The 21,680-nt window shown below is 38.9% G+C and overlaps 1 protein-coding gene across 1 annotated transcript in view; it reads left to right on the top strand.

Annotated features, from left to right (window-relative positions):
- Positions 1–21,680, top strand: part of GABBR2 (gamma-aminobutyric acid type B receptor subunit 2) — a 483,887-nt gene that overhangs the window by 454,814 nt on the left and 7,393 nt on the right. The window contains exons 15-18 of the mRNA XM_035318083.1: positions 2,706–2,930; positions 9,207–9,389; positions 10,983–11,112; positions 20,527–20,644. Of these exons, the coding sequence (XP_035173974.1) occupies positions 2,706–2,930; positions 9,207–9,389; positions 10,983–11,112; positions 20,527–20,644 (656 nt within the window). The remainder of the gene's footprint in view (positions 1–2,705; positions 2,931–9,206; positions 9,390–10,982; positions 11,113–20,526; positions 20,645–21,680) is intronic.

Below are 21,680 nucleotides of genomic sequence, written 5' to 3' on the forward strand. Positions count from 1 at the left end.
TCATTAATTATTGTAGCAGAAAACAGAAATTCTGCCAAGTATACACTGGCCCATAAACATGGTCACTATGGCTAGAGGCGTCTGGGTTAGAACTGAAATAGTTACTCAGGGTTTCATCCCTTTTAAAACATATTATAGACACACACAGACCAGTGTCCTTCCTATCCCTCAAAAAGTTCAGCCCAGCCCAGCCTGTTTGCCAATTCAGGCACTGATGAAGCATAAATCTGCAACACAGCTGAGCTGCACAGCAGCAAGAGTGGAGGGAATGCAGAATAGTCAACTGCTGATATGGTGGAGTGTCTGGGAGGGATATACTTGTAGCCTGAGAAAAGGCATTGCCACTGTTGCTCCAGGTCAATACAGTTGACAATTTGCTTCTGTAAAAAAGCCTGTAGAGAAATCTGTAGGTTTTCTGCTCTATTTATGCACAGTGCCAGACTCAAAATTTGGAGAAATAGTGCCTACATCCTTCATTATTGGAAACATCACTTTGGTTACCTGATGGGGTCTAGAAAATCCATTAGGGGATGAGCTGCTGCTCAAGGCTACTCAGCTCAATACACAGCTTCCCCACCTGAGTCCTAACAAAAGGACTCTGAGACACCTCTATCCTCCAGGTGCCGTCTATATTTACCTTGACCCCTCAAGAGCAGGTGTGGACTTTGGTCCTACAAGAGGAGATGGGTAAAACAAAAGAGGTAGGCCTATGGCAAAGAGCCAAGGACTTGGAGAATACCATATCCTGCAGGAGCATGAGGAGATGGTGAAAGGTGGGAAGGGTGCCAAAGAAGGTTTCAGTAAGGATTTCAAAGGCAACTTCTGCTGCTGATGCTGCTGGAGGGTCACCTCTACCCACAGCTGTTGACTCAGGTTGTGACAGTGACAGCAGCAGTGATAAATGGATGAGAAAGAGGCTTGCCTGCCCTACAAAGGCAGTACTTTCAGCCTGCCACACTCCATAGGCTGAGACTAAATGCATAATCTGCCAGAGCATTTCAGCCAGGTCTTCTCAGGAACATGTGGCATGGTAACATGTGCAAGAGAGTTAAGAGAGTTAAATAAACTATCAGTAAACCTCAACAATGGGAGGACAAGGGTAGCAGTTCAGCAGTTAGTCCAGGACTGAAGAGTCTGGGTAAGGAGGTAGGTGGCTGCAGCCTGCTACTTTCTGTGGGAGTGCAAAGCAGATGAGTCACAAACAGTTGGGTTTGTTACTGTTGTTAGCTGAGTTAAAAAATAATAATAATAATAAATAAATAAATTGTAAAAGAAACATGCAATTATTAATGTCTGGTCATTACCAGAGTTGAATCATGTAAGGGCAAAACTGAGTTTGCAAAGCAAACATAAATCTGTCAATTCCTAACTCTCTTGTGCTTGCTTTTGCAACCAGACAATGTTCTTCTAGTCCTAGTTATTTGCCTTTGAAATTTTAAAAGTTTTTTTCCCACAGGTAAAAAGCAGATGTTAAGTTTTTACTAGGCAACTGTAATTAACCCCCAAGAGGCATCATCACAGACCTCTACTTTTCCGGATTACCACATGAGTTGCAGTTGTTTAAGATAAAAGATTATCCCTGTGAAATAGCAGTGGATAAATGTGGTCATCTGGCAGGAAGGGTAGCAAGATCAGTAGAAGTGCATCTTTTTTACTTTTTCCTTCCTGCCTGTCCATGCAGTGTGTTCAGAAAAAGCTAAATAATACAGGCACCATTTCTTGGGTCTTGATGATGGTTCCTCTCCCTGTCCTTCCCTTCTGACACCATCTGCTCTTTACTGTTCTTCCCAGGGCACCACACACATTTACTGGGCTTTGCCTAGACTGTAGGCTGGGCTAACTATTTACAATGCCTTGACTTCATTTGTGATTTTCCTGCATTGCCAGAATTTCCCTGAGAAACACAACAGAAAGAAAATAATCTTTTGCAGTCATTCATGTTGTAGAAAAATCCAATTAACTTTCAAGGGATGAAGAAGATTTCCTTATACTAGAGACTTTACCCTGCTGATTTTCAAAGGCATATTGCAAATAAAAATGGGGCTAGAACTTAAAAATATGCCAAAGAAACAAGCAAATAAAAAAATGCCACCAGAATGCTTTATGCCAGAAATCATCAGACAACTTCAATTGAAAGGACATTACCAACTCCCACAACAATAAAAGACATTATAATTGCAGTCTGAGCAACTACAGTGACACTTTATACATTGGATATTCGTCTGTTGTGGGACACATCTTGGCACTGCTGCTTATTAATGTAGGTGATAATCATACAATTAATAACTGGATTGATAAGAGTATATTGAGAACAGCTGTTAACAATAAGCTAAAAGAATAATACATCTTAGATCTTTACTGGAATCCTTGAAAACAAACAGGACGAACTCTCTTCAAAAATAACTAAAAGTATAAAATGAAAACATCCATAATATTTAGAGAAATTTGTTCCCATCACTACTACTACTACCACTACTTCCAAGTTTAACATTTTTCTTGTGAACATTTTTCTTGTCCTGCTGAGCAAAAAAAAAGTCAAAAAGGTAATTAGATATCATATAAAAGGTAGGTGTATATCTCTGTACTGTAATTTTGCCTATATTTATCAAGTTAGAATACATACCAATTTTATTATTTATTTATTTTTCCTGAATGTAAACCAATTTTTCTTATAATTATCATCTTTTTTTCCTCTACCATTTCAGTTATTCGGCTGTTTCTTAGCCTGGGAGACACGAAATGTCAGCATTCCTGCTTTGAATGATAGCAAATACATTGGAATGAGTGTATACAACGTGGGCATAATGTGCATTATTGGTGCTGCTGTTTCATTCCTTACTCGGGACCAACCCAACGTGCAGTTCTGTATCGTTGCTTTAGTCATAATATTCTGCAGTACCATTACTCTCTGCCTTGTGTTTGTACCTAAGGTAGGTTAATTTGTTTAGCATGGTCTGGATTATTTTTTTCTTCTATTTTATAACTGTGATTTAATATGTAAAATTAGTTACCTTTTCAAGCACACAGGACATGTGTGAATTCTAAGCCAAGCCTGTCTATAATCTCTTATCTCTGTATTCTGAGATGAAGAACAAAACTTTGTGAGATTTTAGAGAAAGTGGAAAATAAAGTTACAGGAATATGAAGACATGCATTTCAAATGCCAAATGCCTACACCTTTACCGAATGTGTGACTGGGAAAGCAAAGGTTGCTCACTGTAATTTCAATGGGATATAAACTTTTGGAGAGGTTGCTTTGTGGAGGTTCAGGAGGGACAGGTCCAGTTGTCTACTTTGTCACGAGCAAGTTAATCAGGATATTTTCTTCAATTCTTACAAAACAGTAAGACCTTTGGAGTTAATGACATGTTGTAAGGTTAACTATGTTGAAACCTCTACAAGTATACAAGTCTGGTAGTAAAATAATATTTAGCAGCACTTCAACAAACAAACAAACAAAAAACTATACATACACTGCAGATGCTGACACTAAATATATTTTTAATAAATGATATATTAAAGGACTAAGTGAGACAGGGACTGTAAGGCATACGCTCTCATTTCTTTTTGCTCCTTTTGGCTCTGAGGATGTGTGTATTATGTGTTGTTAGAAGAACTAAGATACTTACCCACAGAGGGATGGAACTTGGTCATTTTACTTCAGAATTAAGCTTTAGACACAAGTATTACAGACCTTTAATGAAGAGAAAGCTGATTTCTACATAAGATTGTCTTAGCTAAAACAAAAGTTCTGGAGAATGCATGTGATATTTTGTGGTAAAATATATAACTGTGGTCATTTTAAATAACTTGCATAAACCTAGCATATCACTCTAAATCAGATGCACATGCAGTTGGATGTCTGGAACATTTGCAAGGCAAGATTCAAGATGCAGGTCCGTTTCCCTCTAGAATCTTAGTTTTTAAGCTTTTTGGTTGAGTAGTGATAAAATATTTGTGAATTAATTGAGCAAATTATACTGAATACATGTTGGTGTTAACTGGCATCCCTAGTGATGGTTCTAGGAGGGGGGAATTTATCTCAATGTTTTCCCTCTGAGAGAAATAAGAGGAACAGACAATCAACAGAAGCTGATTTCTGATATGCAACAAAGAAGAGCAATTCATTCTCCAGGACTTTTTTTACAACCCTTATAAGTTCTGCAATTCACATCTTAAAAATTAAAAAGCTGCACAAACATAAATAGTCATATTCTTATTCTGGATCCTAAGGAAAAATCACAACTTCTTTCTAAATTAAGGAAAATTCACAAACACAGTGAAGAAGAGTACTTCGAAATACTGCAAAATTTAAATGTGTGAGTTGTATGAAAATGCATATTAAAGCTCTGCTGCCAAAAATACCTCCACAGAATTTCAGAAGTCTCTTCAAATAGAAAATATTATTAATGCTGTGACATGCTCTTCTGACCCTTTGCTTTCATGCTCCTTTGCCCATCCTTCTATTCTGCTGCTGCAGGCTCTGAAATGACTTTTCTGTTTCCTCTTTTAACCCCTTCATCTGCTCTTCTTTTAACCCACAACTACCCTGCCCTCATTTCTCCTCTCAGTTCTCTCTACTCAAAATGCAAACATGAACCCTAGCGTACTAGCATAAAGTACATTATCCCATTACATGTATTGTCAGGTTTCCAAATGCTAAGCTATTATGCATTATAAATGGTCGTTGGGTGGGGTATATAAAAAATGGTCAAAGCAGGAGCTGGAATGCAACACTTCCCATGTGCATATGAGTACTTCCACAGCTGGACAGTTTTTCTTCTCACAAGTATATATTTTGCCCTGCATTTCTTCTTGCTGTGCTTTGCCACAATTGCAGCAGGACAGCTGGCAAGCACTCTCTCCTGCAACCTTCTCCAGCTTAGATTTCATGACTGCCTGCCTGGACCCCACGGAATATTAGATCCAGGAACAACCAGATTGTACATCTAGGTAAGACTTCAGTGTTAGACAGGCACCAAATCTCTCCCCTAATTGCAATCAATTGTAATTATAATTAATAGATGTAATCAATTAGTACAGTTTTGGTGACATAGGAAGATTGTTGATTAAATTCTAAAGCCTGTGGCTCATCAAGAACAGGAGAAGATACTGAAGACTTGGAAGCTTGCACTTTTTTATTTATTTAACCATGATCAGAGAGATGCAAGCAATAAACTATGCTTTTGGGCCACGTGAGTACTTCTGTTTCTCTCCAATACAAAGGAAAACACATTCTTTTTAACTAATCTTCAGCTGTCTCTAGGTCCTACAGTGATAGAATTCATTTTTTTCCCTACAATCTCTTTATGGATCTGTACAGGCAACTATTCAATTATGTAGGCAAACTAGAGAAAGAAACATGACATTTTTCCATTACTGCCTGTCAGTTCTATTAGTCCTATTTACGTATACTGTAGCAATTACAGCACAGCTCGAGTTAAAGGCCCACCTCTTCCTCTGCCATTTTGTTAAGCACCAGGTACCTCAGAAAAACGTGATGAAAATCTCATAGTAGAATTAGATCAGAGACAAATTTTTCATTCCTCTCTCCATTTAAAGGTGTCCTCAAATACAAATGTTGATATCAATTTATACTGCACCCTACTTACAATAACCATGGATGTTCTCATTATCAAAAAAAAAACAAAAAAAAAAAATCATTTTTAAAAATACTATGTATTTCAGGGTACAAGAATATCTTCTAGAAATAATCTGTAAAATTCAAGCATATATTATGTATATTTTTCCTATTGGAAATTAACTATTATGCCTAATTATCTTTTAAATGGAGTCTGTAATATTTTTCAACATAACCATCACTTCTTTAAAAGAAGAAATCCTAAAATGTGTTTTCTCTTCATGAAGCAATTTTCCCATGTTTATTCCTATCTATCAAACTTCCTCGTCCTCATATTTTTTCTGCTCCATCCTTTTTGAAATAGAACATTGCGTTCACTTGTAGTCACCCACTGAGTGCATACCATCCTCCACTGCAATGGCATAACATGTTAATTCACATCCAGTTTCTAGTAGAGCAGCAAGGCAAAATCAGTTCCAGGCACCAGGAATAAAACACTATTTTTTTGTATTGATAGCATTTTTTGCCTATTTGGTATTGACTCTTTCTGGATATCAAGCTTTGACTCTGTAGAAATTGGAACCACATAGATGCAAGGAAAAAAAAAAAAAAAAAAAAAAAAAAAAGTTCCACTGATTTTCTGGTCAGAAAAAACAATTTCTCATCTAACTCATCTAACGCCATCTCTTGTACACTGTGAAAAAATATCACCCTCGGACTTCTCCATCAAATCCACACTATGTGAATGAATTCACTACAGCACACATCCTTGTGGCAAATCATCCAAATCATCCCTTCTTTAGCTATAAACTCCAAAATAAAGATGAGTCAACTGATGGAAAGTTATACTTGTCTTACATTCAGTTTGAACTTAGACCACATCAAATTGCAGAGCTTTTATCTTGTAACACTTTTGCCTAATAATTTAAGAAGCCTTGTAATTACTGTTCTTCACCTTTAACTTCAATTTAATGGAGTTTTTGGCCTGGGAGTTAGATACACCAGTCATTATAACCAGCCTAATTAGAATCATAGAACTGGGGGAAGGGAGAGACTGGGGGCTCTAGGAAAATTCAGGCAGAGCAAGTTGCTCAAGGCCTTGAGCAATTAGATCTTGAATAACGCCAAAGACGGATACTCCCCAACCTCTCTGAGCACCTATTCCACTGTTAACCACCCTCACAGTAAAGTTTCTTCTCATGTTTAAGTGAAATAACCTGTTTTACAGTTAGTGGTTTCTGTCCTTTCATTTACTGTTTGCTACCATGTCTTCCACATATGAATAAAATCCCCCCTGAGCCTTGCCATCTCAAGGCTAAACAATCCTCTGCTTGTGTCATAGAGGCTCCAATCCCTTCAGCATCTTTGTGGGTCTTCACTGGGCTTTATTCACCATGCCTGTATCCCTCTTGTACTGGGGAGCCTAGAACTGGACACTCTGCTGCAGGTGTGCTCTCACCAGAATACAGAGGAAGGATCACCTCCATTATCCCAGGGTACTGCTGGCTGGCCACCTTTGCCACAAGAGAGCATTGGTGGGTCATGTTCCACTTGGTGTACCACCAGGCTGCAGGAGTAGGAGTGGAGTTTCTTCCTTTCCAGGTGTAGGACATAGGATTTTCCTGTGCTCAGCTTCAGGAGATCCCTGTCAGCCCTGTTCTCCAGCCTCTTTATGTACCACCGAATGACAGTGTAACCATCTGCAGTATCAACTCTTCCTTTGCTGATCATCTTCAAACTTGTCAAGGTGTTCTCTGTCCCATCATCTAGGTCATTAGTAACATGTTAAGTGGTAGGCATCCTAGTATGAACCCTGGGGTACATGTGACTGGCTTTCATGATCCTTTGAACCTGGAAGGTTACCAAGTTTTCAGTGCACCTCACAGTCCACTTACCTAGTCTATACTTCAAGTTTGTCAGTGAGGATGTTATGCAAGATGGTTTGGAAATCCTTGCATACGTCAAGAAAAATATCTCTCTCCCCTCATCTACCAGCCCTGTCATCTCAATAAAGAAAGCTATTGGGTTGATCAGGCAGGATTTCCCCTTCATAAATCAATGATGACTGCTTCCAGTCACCTTCTTGTTCTTAATATGTTTGGAAAAGGATCCCAGGATGATGTGCTACACCACCTTCCATGGACTAAGGTAAAGATGACTGGCCAGTAGTTCCCCAAATCCTCCTTCTCATCTTTCTTGAACACAGGTGGGATATTTCCTTTCTCCCAGTGCTCAGGAACCTCTCCTGGTCAGCATCACCTTCCAAAGATAATTGAGAGTGGCCTCACAGCAACATCAGCACTGTCAGTCCTTGAGAATGCACCTTGCAGGCTGCATAGATTTATGTTCAGTTGGCTGGGGGATCTCAGGTGTTTGGGATTCCTGAAAGCAAGTATTACCAGTAAAGGCTGAGGTGAAGCAGGTACTGAGTACCTGAGCCTTCTCCATGCCCTTTATCACCTAAAGAAATGCAATTTATTGTCTTCAAACATAGTTCACCATCCCAATCTGCAGATTTGTCTGTAAATCCATGTCAGGGAAGAAGTGCTTTGGTGCCTGGTCAGTCATGTCTCTCACTATCAGAAGCTAGGTCTTACCTTGTGCCACCACAGCTGCAGAACAGCCACGCTTAGAGAAGGTCAAGGTGAACCAATTACAAAATACAGCTATACCACAAAGTCTGACGGCACTGTGCTTACAGAATAACTCCCCCCTTCCATCTTTTCAAATGACTCAACAGCTTTGGATTTATGATACCATACCTATGTTCTCAGGACAGGGAGCTCCTTCAGCTGTGTCAGTATATAAATATATATGTATGACACTTGACAAGTAATCGCAAATTCTGTGCTCTCCAGAGTACTCCAAGAATCTCTCCCCCTTGCCAAACAGCTAGTAGCTTTCTCTCCTCATGTCAAGGCAATATTTTCACATTGTCACTGAGTGTTAAATCTTAAACATATTTAATTTAAACAAATAAGTAAGTTTAACCTTTTTTATATATATAAAAAAGTGGCTTATTTAATATATTTGAACAGATTTGTTTTATTTTGGGTCCCTAAAACCTAATTAAGTTTCTGTTATCTCCAGAGTGCAACCTCCCAAGGGTTCTTTCTGTTAATACTCCTACTTCATGCCTTTCTCTGCTTGAGTGTTACTTGTAACAGTAGGAAAGAAGAAATTTCATGTGACATTGTGTTTGGGGACTGAAGGGCTTGGTGGGTTGCTTGTTTTTTTGTTTTGTTTTGTTTTGTTTTTTCCTTGAAGAAAGAATATATCCTTTGAAAGTATAAAGATGTCAATGAAAGAGAAATAGATGTTTGATGAAATATTAAAATATATCTTTAATGTAATTAAAATCCAGTTTAATATATTTTAAATTAGTTTTTCCTAATTTTTGGAACAGTTCCCTTTGCAAAAACATTTTTATCCAAACTATTCTGCAAAGTTATTCAGAAATTGCCTTAAGTACTACATATGGCAAGCAGAGCTCACTTTCCAGAATTTTGTACTTGAAAGTCAGAAAGGAACAGTTGGTTTACCTTTGAATATCTGGGGATACAAAAGAAAGACCTGCAAAAATAAAAACATCTACAGGATTTCTTAAGGCTTTTAAACCTTTCAGCTCATCACACTGAGAACAAATCCAGATGCAGCCACACAGAACAGAAGATTTCAGTTCACCCAAAATCAAAAGAAAGAAGACTCAAAAACATCAACGTCAGTCACCAGCGTCAATCAGGCCAGCACATCTCGGCTAGAAGGATTGCAGTCAGAGAACCACCGCTTGAGAATGAAAATTACAGAGGTATTGTTTATTTTATCCATACTGCCTAAGCAATTTATTTTCAATTGTGTATGCAATTCTGAAGTCTGCTTAAATGTTGACTACTTTTTAGAGGGAAAAACTGGCGTTGGCCCTTGGCAAAATATTGAAATAATAGGAAACAGATGATTTATATGAATAGCTAATTAATACAGTGAATACTTAGCAGATGTGATGAATTTAGATTGTGCCTTAGCAAATTAAAGTGAAACTTCCTCTATTCCTTTGTATCAGGCAAATCACCCTGCTGCTTCACATGGCCATACTGAGCACCATACAGCAATAGCTGTAGAGGGGCAACTTTTCCATGCAAGTGTAACAGAGACCTGCAACCCCAAGGGCAGTGAAGAGCTGTCTTTGTTTCTGTTTGTGGTTGAGTTCAGAGACTGCCGTTGCTGTTATTTCTTGACCTCTCTGAGAATTCACTCAAAAATTTGCTAGACAGGTCTTCCATCTGCCTATGAAACAATATTACATATTTCGTAAAGTTGAAAGGACTTTTATGATTGTGTAAGCTGACCTTTTACAGAAGAAAGGCCATGAAGTTTTTTCAGTCTGTACTGAGGAGGACTAAGCATATAAAATACATGAATCCTATCTGAGCTTTAACATGGGTATTTTCCATTATGTCCATCCTTGCTCAGGAGACTTCAAACAATGTCAAATCAACTCTGAAGACTGCCCATTTTGTGAGACAAAATATTCATAATCTTATAAAAAATATTATTTTCTTGCCTATATTGTGAACTGTTCTTATACCTTGAATAAAGGGTATTTTATTTAAACCATTACTTCTTCGTCGAGATCTTAACTAATGACAATTGCTTAGGTAACAGAAAGGTGTTTACTCAGAAAACCGATGACTTCAAAAGCAAAAGCTATCCCTGCCTTTTTAAAGAAATGTAGTTCTTCAGCTTGGCCAGGTGCCTTTCATGTGACAGCCTTGCAATTTTTGATAAAGGCTCTGCTGGATATTCACTATTTTCATTTCTATATCCTGATGTATTTTTCCTGTTAATCCTCCTAACTCACAAGATCTCAGTCTGTGCCTTGCAAGGCTCATGACAATGACACAGGTAAGGCCAATCAGGGCAGTTGTGCTCTGTTAGTGCACACAGGGCCCTGATACACTTTTTAGTCTTCAAGGTTTTTTTAGAGCTTCAACAAATTAAATTAAATACCCAGACCCTGTGGGTTCAAAAAAGTATTTTCAGCATCATGGACACTTGGAGCATATTGGTCTGCATAAATAATAATTAGTTTAAAGGTTTTCAGACTGGGCATTCTTATGCCCATTTCTTTCTTATTCAGCAGTGCATGTGGAATTACTTAAACCCTTAAATACTGAAGCTTATTCTTCTATATGCTATATCACAGTTGAATGCAATTTGCTACCTGTAGCATGATTTTTAGTGTCATTGTAGTAGTGCCATAAGAACACTGTATTTGGCACTGTGTGTCCATTGCATGACCACCTGCCTCCTGGTCTCATTACAGAAAGCTATGCAGTTACTGCAGATACCTGAAGCAATGATCCTTGAACTTTTAGCAATCCATACCCTTTCTGTTTTGCAGCTGGACAAAGACCTAGAAGAGGTCACAATGCAGCTTCAGGACACTCCTGAGAAAACAACATACATTAAGCAGAACCACTATCAGGATCTTAATGACATTCTCAGTATACGGAACTTCACAGACAGCAAAGGTGAGAGTTAGTGAAACCTATTAGCAGCTTAACCCATCAAGGTTTTGAACACCAGAATATAAATCCTATTGGTCTAGTTCCAGAGCACTTGGATCTTGGTAAGATACAGCTTTACATGTTTTGGTTGCATTATGGAAAGCATGCCAAGTCACATAATAACCTTATACAGTACCCACTAAGTAGTTATTTCTCTGTACATCTCTTCTTTTACTGTAAGCCTTACGTGTGTAATAGACGTGGTAAAGTAGGAAACTTTTTTAAAAGCAAATTTGTGTTCAGAAGACAAGCTTTCTGCACTGTATGGAGGGAGAGAAGTCATAGAATGTTTCCGTTGTGAGAGTTAATTGTGCCAGCCTACAACAGTAGGAAACACAGTTTAATATGTGCTTGTCTGAATAGAATACTTAAATCCTGCTTTTGGACACTGCTATCTCTCGAAGAGAAACATGTAAATATTTCAGTGCTGATTTGGACTCTAAATGTAGAATTGAAGGCACTTACATATGAATATTCTTCCCTAGGAACTGATAAAAAGGGATTACATGAGTACTGTAATATTCCTAAGTTGTTCCTACTATGTTTCTTGCACAGCTCTCCAAAGAAATATATGCAAAAGAATTTCACTTCTGGGAAGAAATAAAATCTGGTGCATAGTGCAATAAAGTGGAAGCCAGGATACCCAGCTTACATTTCTGACTCTAGAATAGATCTACTTTGTGAATTTTGGCCAGTGACTTCATACAGCTGAATATTATTACCTTAAGTAAAAACAACTACTACAACAAAAAAAACTAATTGCCATGTATTGGGAAGTTGTAGAGTTGCATATTTGTTGCAATGCTAGGCTCAGGTTTCCTATTGCTGTGTGTGGCAGAGTAAAAAATATAATTGTTGAAGAATTATTTTAAAATAATAGCAATGGTTCATATATGCTTTTGAAGAATATTGTAATTATTGTCATTTTGGTTGAATAAGGCTACTTTCTCAAGGGGTTCTTTGTTTTAGCCTGGGTAAACACTTGGTTGTGTAACTTTTGGCAAAAAAAAAAAAAAAAAAAAAGAGAGAGAGAGAGAGAGAGGAAGAGCTCCATAGCGTTCCAGTGTCCTTTTTAAAATTAAAAAACAGAAGGGGGGAAAGGAGGAAAAGGAAAACGTAAATAGCTGCTGGAGGCGTGTGATTATTGGGCTGAGATCAGCAACAAGAACTAACATCAGTGAGTGGGATGAGGCAGTTTTACCAAGTGTTTGAAAGGAACACATAGAATGTTCCACTCATGTCAGATGCTCCAGGAAAAATGATAAATCATGAATAATATTTCAAGCAGAAAAAGATACATTACATTGTGCCAAATGGCCATCTGAGTTTGGCTATGAGAAACAAAAATGATTCTCAAGAGATACGTTGGGTATAAATTTAGGACTGGATGCTTCCCACAGCAGGTTGCACTCCATTAGCAGTAGGATGCTGGCAAAGAAATCAAGGAGAAAATACAACCTTTCTTCACTTACTTGTGGCTATATCTACAGAAGACATCAATGCTTTACTGCTGCTTTAAACACCAGCATCCAAGATTCTCTGCATTCCCAGGTTTAGCCCAGTATGGTGCCTTAACTTCTACATTTCTGCTGCTGGGTGGTCATATTTAAAACCATCTTTAAACCATCTTAAAACCAATGAGCCTTAATGTACTGAGAAGCTTTGAATTCTGTACTATTTAAACATACAGGACAAATATTCTTCTGCATACTGCTGTTGCTGGACACAGTTTTCTGAATAGACCAACCACCTAAAGCTCAAGGAAGAGAAGAGAAGTGAGGGTGTTTTTTTCCTGGCCATATTTATATTAAATGGGTTAGAGCATTGACCTGGGAGTGAGGAGGACCTGGATCTCAGTTTCCAGCAGATTTTCAAAGCTTGGTCACACACTTGAAGACAAAGGCCTCAAATATGAGTGTGACAGAGCATCCTGATTCTGTCTCAAGTGACATCAGATATTCATATCTCCAGGCTTTGAGACACAACATTAAACCACCCTTGACAGCCTTTTTTTGTCCCTCCATTTCTGTCTTCTGCTCCTCGCTTTCTCTCCTTCCCTGTTTCCCCCCCTTAGCTTGATGTCTGAATCTCATCTGTATTTCTCTCACTGCATCACATCCCAGTAGTCAACCTATGTGCTTAATTTAAATTTGCCATTCCAATAAAAATAATAAGGCTTTGGAGAATTCATGCTGCTGAGTCACTGCTGTTTCTGTGCAGATACAAACAGACATCACTTAAATGGTACTTAAAAAAATTCTGGCCCTTACAGCTGCAGGAAAGCTAACTCTGACTGACATAACTATGCTTTCTGTAGTTATGTATGTCATATTGTTTTCTGTAAATTAAAGTACAGAACCTTGAAATTATGCATCCCTGATGGTACCTCAGCCAAGCTTCAGAAGATGTAAATATTTTATTAGCATGACCTAGAAGTGGCCATGTGTATCATCTCCACCCTGCAACTGGGAAAGCCAGTCCAATGTTGCTTTTCAGTTAATGACAAGTCTTTTGCCTAGCTTGGACCTTGTAAAAAATGTGAGCTGAGAGAGAGGGAGTAATACAGTGAAGAGAAATGCTAAAAGAAACAGCTGACTTGGAGCTAAAAATCGTAGCTGATAATTTGCCACTGCTCTTGTGGACATGGCTGAATCCTGTGTCAATATTCTTTGCAAAACATCATGCTGTTCTGCAAGAGTTCACACAGATGATGTAGTGCACGTGATGTACTGTGTCCCTGTTGCTATTGCTTGCACAACTCCAGAGCTCTGCACTTCAGAGGACAGATAATAACATGGGATTTATGCAATGCATCTCAAACAAGGCCTAATGAAACTTTAATATCATAGCACACTTCAGTAGATTTATGATCTGTAAAAATTGTTCAGAGTCAAAACTCCCAGCCTATAGCTGAGTGCCAAAAGATGTTATCTGATTTTTCCCATCCCTCCCCACCCCTACCATTTACCCCAAACATGGATTTAGGAGCCAAACATTAAATTTAGGTGTCTAAAGCCTATTTAGACAGAAAAGACAGACACAGCTGAGCACCCCTATAACTGCCTGATCTTGGGCAAAACCTCATAGCTTTGGGAGTTCATGGTTAGTTATTAACAGGAACAGCTCCTAGCATAGTCTGCTCTTTGCTGGCATGGCAACTCCTTTATAGCACATTTTAATTCAGTAGGTCTCATTTAAAGAGAGGTATTATCCAAGATGCTCATCTTTTTTTCACAAACCCATACCATCCCTGAGACATCTACAGCAATTGGCCATGTAAGAAAAGCAATAAGGAAAATGTGGTTTGTAGTTTATGGTTTAATATATATATATTTATATATATATATGTTTTATTTTTTTAAGACAGCTTTTGTTTGTTTGTTTGTTTGTTTTCTGCACTGCTAGCTAGCTTTGTGTGGTCAGGCAATTCTCCATGTGCTCCATGGATCGTGGCTCTGGTACCTCAGATGGCTTCTGCACTTGGATATAAAATGTACATATAGGGATACAGGACATCCCCTTAACTTCACTTGATACCTTCCTCAAATCATTTTGAATTACAGTGTCTGCTAGCTACCTCAGCTCTCACAACATGAGCTTCTCTTCCAGCTTGCTCTTTGCTGTATCTGGTCACCTTGCCTGAGCAGCAGAGCTGTACCACAGCCTGGGTGTAAGGCAGGGACATGGCTGTATATGAGTATGGCTTTTGGCTTGAGCACTTCTTGTAACTGGCAGTGACACTCAGCAAAGATCCAAGCTTGAGGCTTGGAGAGGAGGATCAGTTTTCCAGGCTGACGTTTGGAAAAAGAAGGATACCTGCTTATAGCTGTGGTGTTATGTCAAGAGTGAGATTGTGCCACACAGTTCCAGGGAAGAAATACCCCAGCATGGGCACTAACCAGACCTTTCCAAAAGGGCTCCCTGCACCTCTGCCACCAGTGCATCAGAGGAAGGGAAGACCTTGTGAAGGCAGAATTTATTTCTACCATGCAAGTTACTGCAGAGATAAAAGTTACTGAGGCTTTTACCACACATCCCTAGAAGCTGCCATAAACTAGAACTCTCTTGGTGTTATTTAGATTTATACCTGGAGCTACTTCAGAGGCAGAGCAAGCTGGGCTGTGTCACCTGGGTTTGTCCCTGCAGCACAGGGTATCAGCCACCACCATAATTCCAGAGGAGCCCACACGTGCAATAACAGAAAGCTCCACCATGCAGTTTTAAGATTAACTTTTCCACAACATTTACAGCAGGCATTGTCAATAAACTAATGGAATAAACTGCTATGGAAAGGTTTCTTTTTAGCTTTTATTACCCCTTTTCATCAGTTCCTGAACTTTTCTCCCTTTCTGTTCTTCAAGGGACAAATTCTGTTCTCTGACAGCTATAGGTAAGTGAAAAGAGCATGCATATCAGGACTGAACTTGGTTCTGCAAGAAAAATGCATCAGTAATACACTGTGGATTATTGTGGGTTTTTTTTGGATTGGCTAATTTTGTTATGCTTAGAATCCTACAGTCTTATTCTATTTGACTTCTATCTGACATTTTTAAATGAAATTATTTCTACGTGATTGATTGATAGTGACAGTTTCACCTAAAGCCAAGCTCAGAAAAAAACATACAGTAATATCTTCATTTGTTGCTACCTTTGCCTGTACACTTCAGAGTAGCATATTAGAAAAAAAATAATGAACAACAGCCACAGAATCAATAGTCCCCACTTATGAGCAATCCCCTTTTCCTAGTCACATTAGCAAGTTCTCTCTCTGCAGGCACCCCAGCTTGCTCGGAAAGTCTTTTCTGTTTTGAGCCAGAAAACAGTCTTTACTCATTGCTGTAAATGGACTGGGAGCATTCATTTGCATGTCAGATATGCCTACATTCTGTCAGTTGTCACCTCACTCCAGTGTTTCTTAGTGTTAGTTTTTCCCCATGTAAAAGCAGCACAAAGAAAAAAACAGATTTCAAAGGCATGTTGCAAATAAATGCAAAGGAAAACATAGTTCATCTGTGATAGAGGGGAAAACATTACTTCTATGAAGTTGGTTTTATTCAACCATTAATCTTGAGATTAAAACCACACATTCAAAGAAAAGGTTTTCAAAAACAGGTGCGCAAGGCTTTAAGGAACGTTGGTTTAAAGAAAAGATATAGTTCATTATATCCTGAGAGAGAGAGAGATACTAGTTTCTGTGAAGCCTAGCAAATGTATTCCAATCTTGAAACTGGAGCTTGTTTCTATTTCTACAGAGAGACCAATCTGCCAGAGGTTCAGTTCTTGCTTTTGCTTGCATGGAAATCAATCTGTAGTAAAGGGACTTTCTTCTGATTCACAGTAGTATAAATCAAAAGAGAATCTTATTGGCTTTCTTTTTTAAAAAAAGTCTTCCTCTCCAAACATAACTATGAGAAGTCCTACTTAGACTTCCTGGTGGTGTGAGCTTTGTTCTGAAACTTTTTCACGTATAACCAGCAGATTATGTGGTCATTTTAATTTGCTTTTGGGGTTTATTTTCTTTCCACCCTGCTCACATACAAAGCTGAAAGTGACTCGTCTTGTTTCACAGTCCTAACAACAGAAGTGTGGAAAATAGCATTAGTCTTTTAAGATCTACTCTTGCCTTTAAAGTTTTCAGAGTTATTCAGTAAGTTGACTAGAGTATCTCTGCCAGCTCTTGTAAGTCATTATTAAACCACATTTACTTCTTTGTGGAGCATAAATTATGTTTTCTAACAATGAGAAGACAACAGTGGAATTGAAAAATGTGGGGTGAACAGCAGTCCTGACACCAAGTTGTAAGCAAGTGGAGGAATATTGCCACTAAAGTGTAATGATGAAGGTACTCAATAAAGCCACAGCATACAAGTGCCAACAAAACAAACTTCTAGGTGAAGAGATGCAGTTTCTAGAATCCTGGAAAAAAATGCAGCAGTGGCAGTCATGCAGTACTTTCTGCCTGCAGCTGAACAGCATTTCCTAAATCACACAAATTGTTTAAGCCTACCCAGGTAATTTTGAGGGAGTTATGTTGTGAAGTGGTTACGAGTATGGGAGGTCTGAGGAGGGAGTCACCTCTGACAGAGAGAAAGGCAAGCAGCTGGCAGCAGTGACCTCCTCAGTGAGGCTCTCTGCAGCAGCAACAGGATGTCCTCCTGCAGCTTAGAGCTCTGTAATTGGAAGTCATTTCTCTGCTGCAGGTGGGCAAAGGTCCTGAGCTAACCCCTCCTGGCTCTCACTGACAACCGGGTAGCTGTTTTTGTTTTCTAATGAACGAATCAGTGAGTGCTGTCAGAGGCACTTGAGATATATTTGTCTTTTTTCTCTGTGGTTTTCTGAATGGAAAGTGCTCAGGCATCACTTATTCAGACTTCTGAGTTCCTGTTTGAGGTCTAAGAAGGTGAAAATTACTTAGAAAATGCTTGTGGCTAATGTAAATTCAGTTTTGAAGGCAGCCAGATCATCCCAGTGCAACTTATTCAGTAGCATCTGCAGTGGCAGACAGTACTCTGAGAATGAAGGACATTTTTCAAGTGGAATACTTAATGGACAGAAGAAGAAAAGATAGGGAAATACTAAAGGCAATACTAAACTTCAGAGAAATCAGGAAAGCCAAAAGTTTACCATTACCTTTAATTCATTTTCTTTCAGTTGTTCATCTATACAAAATCAATTTCCTCCATCCTTAAGTTGTTTAAGAGCATATGGTGATAGTGTTTCTTCTTTAAGCTCCAGCTCTTGAAAGCATATGACTAAGTGAGAATCTTGATCTTCATTATTTATGTGAAAGGGAAGGGGAAAGGGAAAAGGAAGGAGAAGGGAAGGGGGAGGGAAGGGAAGGGAAGGGTAAGGGTAAGGGGAAAGTTAAGGGAAAGGGAAGGTGAAAAGATTCTAGTTTCCATAGCTGCAGAATAAAAATCTAAAAACTCCTCTCCCAAAAAGTTTAAAGCCCTAGGCAACAAATAAGAATTACCCAACTCTTTTCTATTTTTTAAGAGAGAGAGAGAAATGGGTAAAAAAAATGTCTTGATGTTGTAGCAGTCCTATGTGGCTTCTTTCTGCACTTTTTTAACCTTGGATATTAAAACTTGTGTTCAGTCACCTTGTATACAGAAATATATGCAGTGTATTAAGAGAGAGTCATCTGCAAGAGTGGTAGAAGAGGGTCTATTAAGAATAACACCCAGAGTGATATATGGGCATTTGGTGTTAAGGAACGAGTAGGCACAGAATATATGATTTGTGCTCTACTTTAAACTAGATCCCCCACCTTTTTGACAGGGACCACCTCCTTCCTCTCCTCCCTCCCCCCAGCACAACTAAAAGCACAAGAAACCCCTCCAGGGCGTACAACACAGATTATTCTCTGAAGTCATGCACTCCCAAAGTCTGGCAGTTGCATATTCCAGTCATTTGGTGTAGAATTGTATCTTCAGTGGTTTTGAAAATTTCTTATCTTTGCCAAAGGATTTGGGGCCCTAGAGCAGTTAAATAATAGGCCTTTTCTATCCTTAATTACAGGGATGAAATGAAATTTAACTTTGGTCTGTGTCATAAAGTCAGCATTTTTCATTGTCATCTTAGATCAGTTCAGCAATGACATTGTTTTTAATCATGGAAATAAAAAGAGTTTTTTTTCTATGGGTCTGTTTATAGACATCACAAGGCTCTTATGCAAATGTCAACCTCGATATACATAGAAATGTGATATATGGAAAATAAAAACTGAACTCTTGTGACAGCAAGTGCCACACCAGCAAACTTCAGGCTGCCCTGAGATGATAGGTTTCACTGCTCCTTATCTTAGCCACTGTCAGATTTGACTCCTTGCTGTCCTTGCTTCACATCTAAGCCATCACTGAATCCTGTCATGTCCCTTCCCTTTAAAGCTCCCTTCTCTTCCTACAGCTGGATCCCTTAGCTCTCTTTTACTGACATTGTGTTGCCTCAACAGAAGCAGCTTCGTGTGTTCTAGTTGTCTCCTTTCTCACCCAGCCCCTTGTCTTCCATAAAACATAAGTGAAGAATCTTTCTCTCTTCTAGGCTGTAGCAATTATTTCCAAGTTACTTGTTAGACTTGTACAGAGGAAAGTGAATCCTACAAATTAGGGCCAGGTATGGTCACAATGGGAAGGTAGACATACATATAGGAGCACTTTACCATGTTCATTGATAGCATGGATGTTCCCAGCATTCTGGGACCAGAACATTCTTTGGGGCTTTAGGCTGTTACTGGTAGAGAAAAGCAGCCTAAGCCTTCAGTACGTGCTGGATTTTTCAGGCTATTTTCATTTCTCTCAGATATTCTCTTGCTTTTCTCACTCCTGCCCATTTTTGCATTCAAATCCTGCAAGATCCTTTTCCAGCTTCCACCTTTGAGTCCTCCTCCATGTTGCCTTAGCGCCTGCAGCAGTCACTGCTTCTGTGTGCGTAGCAAACAACTGCCTGTGATGGATTTGGAGCTGCTGTGTAATTATTTATGAAAACTCTGCACTGTCCTCATTACTCAGATGTTTTCCATGTGACTTTGCTTGGCTTAACACAGCAGGAAACTTTGGAAAAGCAGGCAGGAATAGAAAGGATCTCCAGTTAAGACAGCCTTATTTAAATGGCTTCATTCTGCTTTTTGCAGAGGGACTGATGCATACCACAGACCTCAGCACAGCTAGCCCCTGACTCCTGTGTCTCCCGTGGGAATTAAGTGATGCTACCTGCAGAGAAAATATGTTATCATTACACAGAAGAGAGAACTGCAGGAGAAAGCTTTATGAAATCATTAGCTGCCCTTTCTGTAGACAACCTGTGGGCCAGTGCATCTGATATGAATGATATTTCTGTGTTAAATCATAGCAGATAGATGGTTGAATGATAACACTTAACTGCTTGTGTGAGATAAAGAGTACCAAGGTTTCATAAATCGATGAGATCATTTTTTGGGGGGGGGGAAATATTTAACAAGTTGTGGGGATTTTTCATATAGAAAAGTAACATTTGAGTGCAAGGCAGTATGATGATGCAGTTACTATATTTTTTTTACACAACGCAAGACTAAGGAAAGGAGTATGATAGGGCACATAAAGGCATGAAAGAAGCTATTTAAGAGAGAGAGAGGGAGGGAGAAAGCAAAAGAAGGGCAAAAGTTGTTTTTTTCACTTTTCTGTTTCTTCCTGGTAGTTCCCATGAAGGAGCATGAAGGAGCACATCACCAAAAGTGTACGAGTACCAAAGACTTACAGGGAAACCTGAGCTTGTATTGCAATATAGGCAGAAAGAGTTTATTTTGTGGCACCGTGTATACCTAAGAACTTTTATAATGAAAGAATTTTAGAAAGGTCACTTGATAACAGTAAAATAAAATTGACTGTGTTGTCCATCTAGATGGCGAGAAAGCAATTTTGAAAAATCATCTTGATCAAAATCCACCAGCACAATGGGGCACATCAGACCCTTCTAGAACAAGCAAAGATCCTATAGAAGACATCAACTCTCCAGAACAGTAAGTAGTACACCCTTATATACTGGTAGAGAAAGGCACATCCTGCTCTCTTGTGTATGCATGTGACTGTGTGCACACACTTTCTACTGTTTAAAACATAAGGGACAGCTGGAACATCAGCAAGAGAAGATGTGAATGGCAACTCTGGAAGCACCCACGATGCCTCCCTGTCCATAGCTCACCATCACCACCAAATATAGAGGATATTAGGACCACTGGATCCTAAAGTGCCCCAAAGCAAAATAACATGTTTTTTTTCTCTTGACAGAAATACCCATAGTGTGATGTCTAATGTTTCTATAGAGAGATAGGACAAGCTGTGCTCAACCACCAACATAAAGGAGAGATGAGGATGTACATGGGAACACACACACATTATGACCATTATCAACAGACCAGGTCCTTCTGCACACAAGCCAGAGGGGTTAATGGTTTGCATAGTCATTTTATTCCATTTTGGTCTTAAGCTAGCTGAGAAATAAAAGCAGTTTTAGGGCTTTTCAATGTTACCATAGCAGCTGGAGCTGAGTGGGACATAGAACAGTATTTCCTTAGAAACAATGCTGCGGCCTCAAGGAGAGGATGGCACAAAGCACTGGTTAGATTCATGGAGAAGATAGGAACTTATGGTATCAGCCTAGCTTTCCAGGAACCTATATAATAAATTCACATAATGCCCTCTAACAGCTCAGCAGGACTTGCTGTGGCCCAGAGCTAAGGGAAGCATCATGTTAATTTGTCCCTCGAATAAGTCATTTCCCTAAGGTAGCCTAATTACATTGGCACCACTTTATGAACATCTGAAATAATAGCTGTCAGACTCCTGTTTGGTACTTGGGCAACTTAAAAGCTTATTAAACAGAATAAATTAAATAAATTACCAGACTCAGTCACATGTTACATCAGTGACAGCAAACCTGATTTCAGATAGCAGTTACTGTCTTGTATTACATGGTGCAGGAAAATAGAAGGAGTTCTATTTCTGTCCTCATTGGAAAAAAAAAAAAAAAAAAAAAAAAAAAAAAAAAAAAAAAAA

This window comes from Oxyura jamaicensis, chromosome 2, assembly GCF_011077185.1.
Source record: "Oxyura jamaicensis isolate SHBP4307 breed ruddy duck chromosome 2, BPBGC_Ojam_1.0, whole genome shotgun sequence".
Taxonomy (NCBI): Eukaryota; Metazoa; Chordata; class Aves; order Anseriformes; family Anatidae; genus Oxyura; species Oxyura jamaicensis.